This window comes from Hemiscyllium ocellatum, chromosome 7, assembly GCF_020745735.1.
Source record: "Hemiscyllium ocellatum isolate sHemOce1 chromosome 7, sHemOce1.pat.X.cur, whole genome shotgun sequence".
Lineage (NCBI taxonomy): Eukaryota > Metazoa > Chordata > Chondrichthyes > Orectolobiformes > Hemiscylliidae > Hemiscyllium > Hemiscyllium ocellatum.
Window position 1 is genome coordinate 89,047,997 of NC_083407.1, and position 4,743 is coordinate 89,052,739.

Here is a 4,743-nt window from a genome sequence, read left to right on the forward strand (position 1 = left end):
AATCTTATGTTGCTATGTATTTTCTCATTTTCAATGTGATAGGGAATTTATTTCTCAAAAATTATCCTAGTTTCATGATCATAGCATGTCTAGAATAGCAGAGGCATACAAATGCAATCCAAGAAAATCAGTTCTGATGCTAGCACTTTTATTATGTTTCAGAATATATCACCATGACAAAATGTAGCTCTCAACAAGGAATTAGAAATCCCTCATGCGCCTGAAAGATCCAATAGTTGAGCTGTAGCCTCCCCAGTCACTGTATCTCCTGTATTCACCAGGTCTCATGAAGTACTGTCGCCCTCTGTAGTTGGGATGTTCATAGAAGATCCAGTAACCGTCCATCACCTGGCAGGAGTGGATGTCACGGTAACGGAAACGATCGTAGACAGATGGACAGTCATCCATGAATTCCATCATCTGTCCTCCAAAGTCAGGCCTCTCATAAACCCTTATTCTGTAGGAGCCTCCCCTGTACTGCAATGTAAAATATAGAAGTTATATGAAATTACAATAAATATATCTGGGTATATATTGAGTAAGATTCCAAGATGGAGTACTTTACCTGGCATGTACCAATGATTTTGACTTTGACGTACAGGGCGCAAATTCAAAATTGGCAGATTATTCAAAACATGGAAGAATAATGAACTGGGAGGAGGTCAGCATAGACTTTAAAAGGATATAGACAGTCTAGTGTAATGTGTGGACATGTGTCATGCAACACTTAAAACAACCAGTTGATATACTTTGGTAGGGAGAATGAAGGAAACCAATAAACATTAAAAGATGTAATTTTAGAGCTGAGTGCAGAAACTGGGAATCTTAGGAGCATACATGCAGAAATTGTGGGAGCAGCGAAGTTTGAAAAATGCATGTAGAACTCTGGACTTTATAAATGGAATATAAAGGCAAGGAAGTTGAGATGAAGTTTTATCAAACATTGGCTTGTCCTCAACTACTCAGCCGGAGCTTTGGGCAGAATTTTTCAATCACATGTATGGCTCAACATCACCTGAGGAATGGAACGGGGTCCTGAAGAAGGGTTACACCCCAAACGTCGACTTCTGCACCTCCTGATTCTGCCTTGCTTGCTGTGTTCTTCCAGCCTCCTGCCAGTCTACTCAACATCAGCTGGATCATGTGTTGTTGGCATACACAGGTGACTAGTAGGACTTCCCTCTTAATTACAGATGTGGTAGCTTAATAAGTGGTTACTGCCAGGATTACTTTCCTGTTCAGATCGCACTCTGCCCTTGACAGTTGCCTGACAAATCCTTCCTTAAAAAAAAATTCCCGAGGGCTGCTCTCAGATACTGTTTCCATTTAGCTCGGTGCTCCTTACATAGCAGAGCTGTTGGAAAAAGTCTAATGATTGATAAAATGATCCTTAATGATATCTTTGCCTGTGCAAATCCAATATTTGAATTCACTAAATTTCTATTATGGTGGGAAATGGACAGTAAGTAAATCTGACTTGGCCTCCTGTATTTTTAACCAGTTGATCTACTCCCTTCCTGCTTCTTAGGTGCCTGTACAATTTTCCCCATGTGTCCAATTCTGAGTATCACTGTTTGGGAAGGATGTGAAAGCTTTACAGGAGCTGTAATTCTTGTTTTATAGCATCTGTTCCAGAGATGAGGAGCTTCAGTTAAGTTGATAGATTCGAGACACTGAGATTCACTTAGAGAAGAGAACTTTGAAAGAGATTTCGTAGAGCTGTTCTTACTCAGCAAGTACTATGGCAAATGTCATTAGTAGGTCAAGATCCCAGCAGGGTAAAGTGAGATTCAGATCTAATTACAATGGTAGCATGACTCAACAGCTCTTCAACTCTCCCTGTCTCAATAAAAAATTCAACAACAATCCTTTCAGCAAAAGATTGTAGGGCTGTCCATGTATAAGGGACAGTTCCCCAGCTGTACTGTCTATACAATGTTTGTAAAATCTTTACTTGCACCCTGGTCAAATCCATCAAAGGTTACAGAGGTGTACCAGGAGCACAATTAGTAGTTCTGTAGTATTCATGCATTAGAATTATTGTGTACTTATTGCAAGTTGGTGACTAATTAGAAACATGTCAAGACAGTACAGACAAAGTTCTTTGTACCATCCTCCATGATCTTGCTATTTTTAACATTTTTCAAATATATGAAATAACGTAAAACAGAATAACTCAGTTCTGGATTTGTTCCTCATGATTGTAAAAGGCAGTGAGAATAATTAGTATAAGGTTACATGATTAATCAAGAGAATCAAAATAGATTGCATAACAAGGCAATAAATTACTGATGAGCAATAGCAAACGTAAATGACATCAGAAAATAATTTTAGGTTAGATTACTTACAGTGTGGAAATAGGCTCTTTGGCTCAACAAGTCCACACCGACCCTCTGAATAGCAACCCACCCAGACCCATTTCCCTACATTTACCCCTTCACCTAATACTACGGGCAATTTAGTATGGCCAATTCACCTAACCTGCACATCTTTGGACTGTGGGAGGAAACTGGAGTACCCGTAGGAAACCCACGCTGACACAGGGAGAATGTGCAAACTCCACACAGACAGTTGCCCAAGGCAGGAATTGAATCCGGGTCGCTGGTGCTGTGAGGCAGCAGTGCTAACCACTGTGCCACCATGCCGTCAAAACTTGACACTTAACAAGTAATAGTTTCTTACTTGTGGGTAACTGCGACATGACCTGACACAGTCATTGAATCCCATCCAGCGCTGGTAGTCAGGATACTCTCCCCTGGTCAGAACATACTGGTATCCCATGTAATTGGGTTTCTCATACAGCACCCACCAGTCACTCTCAACACGGATGGAGTTACAGCGGCTGAAGTAAGGGGACAGGTCGGCACAGTCACTGCTGCACTCATAGTGCCGTCCCTGGAAGTTCCTGTCCTCGTAAAAGATGATCTATGTGAATAAAATAACATAGTTGAATTGGTAATTTCCCAACTTTGATATATTTTATAATATAACATTATTTACAAATGTGAAAAGTTTAAAAATTGATCTTACCTTGCCCATTTTGAGCGTCACAGCTAGTTAAACCACCTGGATGTAGCACTGTTCTGTACAACTCGATATTTATACACTGGACTAAAATGCCATTGCAGGGAATACTTTTGTTATTCTAATGGTCTCAACAGCGTATATCAGCAAAATGGCAAATTAGAAAAAAAGAACTCTATAGTCATTCCAGCCAAAATCCCCTTATTCAGGTTTATAGATGGGGCACTGATTCTTCTCATTCTGCTTTGATGCTGTTTTAATTGTTCATGAAAAAAATGCAAAAGCCTGGAATGCAAAATGCATTAATGTTGAAAGTGAGGACTGCAGATGTTGGAGATCAGAGCTGAAAAATGTGTTGCTGGAAAAGCGCAGCAGGTCAGGCAGCATCCAAGGAGCAGGAGAATCGACATTTCGGGCATAAGCCAGCAACATGTTTTTCTGCATTAATGTTGAGGTAATGATGAAGGGCTTATGCCCGAAACGTCGAATTTCCTGTTCCTTGGATGCTGCCTAACCTGCTGTGCTTTAACCAGCAACACATTTTCAGCTGCATTAATGTTGAGTCTAGTGAAGATATTACAGTTCAAATTGGGCACCACAGGGCATTGGTTAACTCAATTGGCTGGGCAGCTGGTTGTTATGCAGAATGATGCCAACAGAGGGGTTTCAATTCCTTTACCAGCTGAGATCCCCATGAAGATTCTGCCTTCTGAATCTTGTCCCTTATTTGAGGTAGGGTGACTGTCATGTTAAGCCCATCACCAAGTGTCTCTCCAGCGAGACAACAGCCCTATCATCCTCTGGTGCTGTAATGGCTTGACGTAATTTATTAGTTGCAACACCAAAGTCTCTTCTAGCACAATGCACTAATCCCTGTTGGCTGAGGTGCAATAGTATTGACTTCCCTTATGTATGCAACATATAGACAGCTCATGATATCAGTCATTGATTTGGTGCTGGCATGACTTACAATCTGTCATTTTTGAGTTTGAAAATTTCTTAAGGCCCTCTCTCAAACACAGATAGCTTCAGAATGCTTTCAGTGGCACAATTGAGTCTTCAGCCTTGCTATTTGAGGCCTCACCAACCCAGCGCCGGGTGAGATGTTTTTGATTTTCTATTGGTTGCAGCTGCCCAAGGTAGCATTGCATTCCTGAAGGATCAACGGTGGTTCTTTTCATAAGAAGCGAGTGCTGCTGGGACATTGGAGGGGCGGCATTGCTTGGAGAGGCTGCTGAGTTTGTCACATGCAGCAGCCATCATGTAACATCAGAGAAATTCCCTTTCTTTTACAGCACTAAAGGCAGACAGGGCGGTGTGTTGCCTGGTCACTTCCCTCAACAACAGTCATAGGCTAGGCCCAAGGAGTACAAGAGTCAAGTCTGTATCAACTAAGCACTGCCTTTACTAATTTAGTTCAAACTGACATACAAATTACACCATTTGGCTAGAAAAAGGTTAACAGCAGGCATAGAATTCATAAAATTCAGTGCAAACCCACAATGCTTGACGTTCCCGTTATAGTCAACAAAAATAAAAGCTAACAAAAGCTGAAATAAAATCCGAACGAATGTGAGGTGATGCATTTGGAAGGTTAAGTACAGGTGAAATCATACAATGAATAGCCAAACAGTTAAGAGTATTGACATGCAGAGAGATCTGGGTGTGCATCTGCACAGATCACCGAAGGCGGCAGCGCAGGCAGGTGAAGTAGTAAAA

General features: G+C 41.2%; 1 protein-coding gene across 4 annotated transcripts; it reads right to left on the bottom strand.

Annotated features, from left to right (window-relative positions):
• Window positions 1-201: 201 nt before the first annotated feature.
• Window positions 202-3,045, bottom strand: LOC132817185 (gamma-crystallin S-1-like). Of its 4 annotated transcripts, none has more exons than XM_060827455.1 (3): window positions 3,031-3,045; window positions 2,683-2,925; window positions 202-477 (listed from the first exon to the last, which is right to left on the bottom strand). In XM_060827455.1, the coding sequence occupies exons 1-3, from the start codon at window positions 3,037-3,039 to the stop codon at window positions 202-204; spliced, it is 528 nt and encodes a 175-aa protein (XP_060683438.1). In that variant the 5' UTR covers window positions 3,040-3,045. The 4 variants fall into 4 exon arrangements, with proteins under 4 accessions (XP_060683438.1, XP_060683436.1, XP_060683437.1 ...); XM_060827453.1 differs by having other exon boundaries at window positions 202-472; window positions 2,666-2,925; window positions 3,031-3,039; XM_060827454.1 differs by having other exon boundaries at window positions 202-467; window positions 2,661-2,925; window positions 3,031-3,039.
• Between the last annotated feature and the right edge of the window lie 1,698 nt (window positions 3,046-4,743).

Bases quoted from the DNA above. Each gene is read 5' to 3' on its own strand.
- LOC132817185 (XM_060827451.1), bottom strand. The intron at 478-2,658 runs GTCAAGTTTTGA...TTTACATTGCAG, and splicing joins GAAACTATTACTTGTTAAGT to TACAGGGGAGGCTCCTACAG.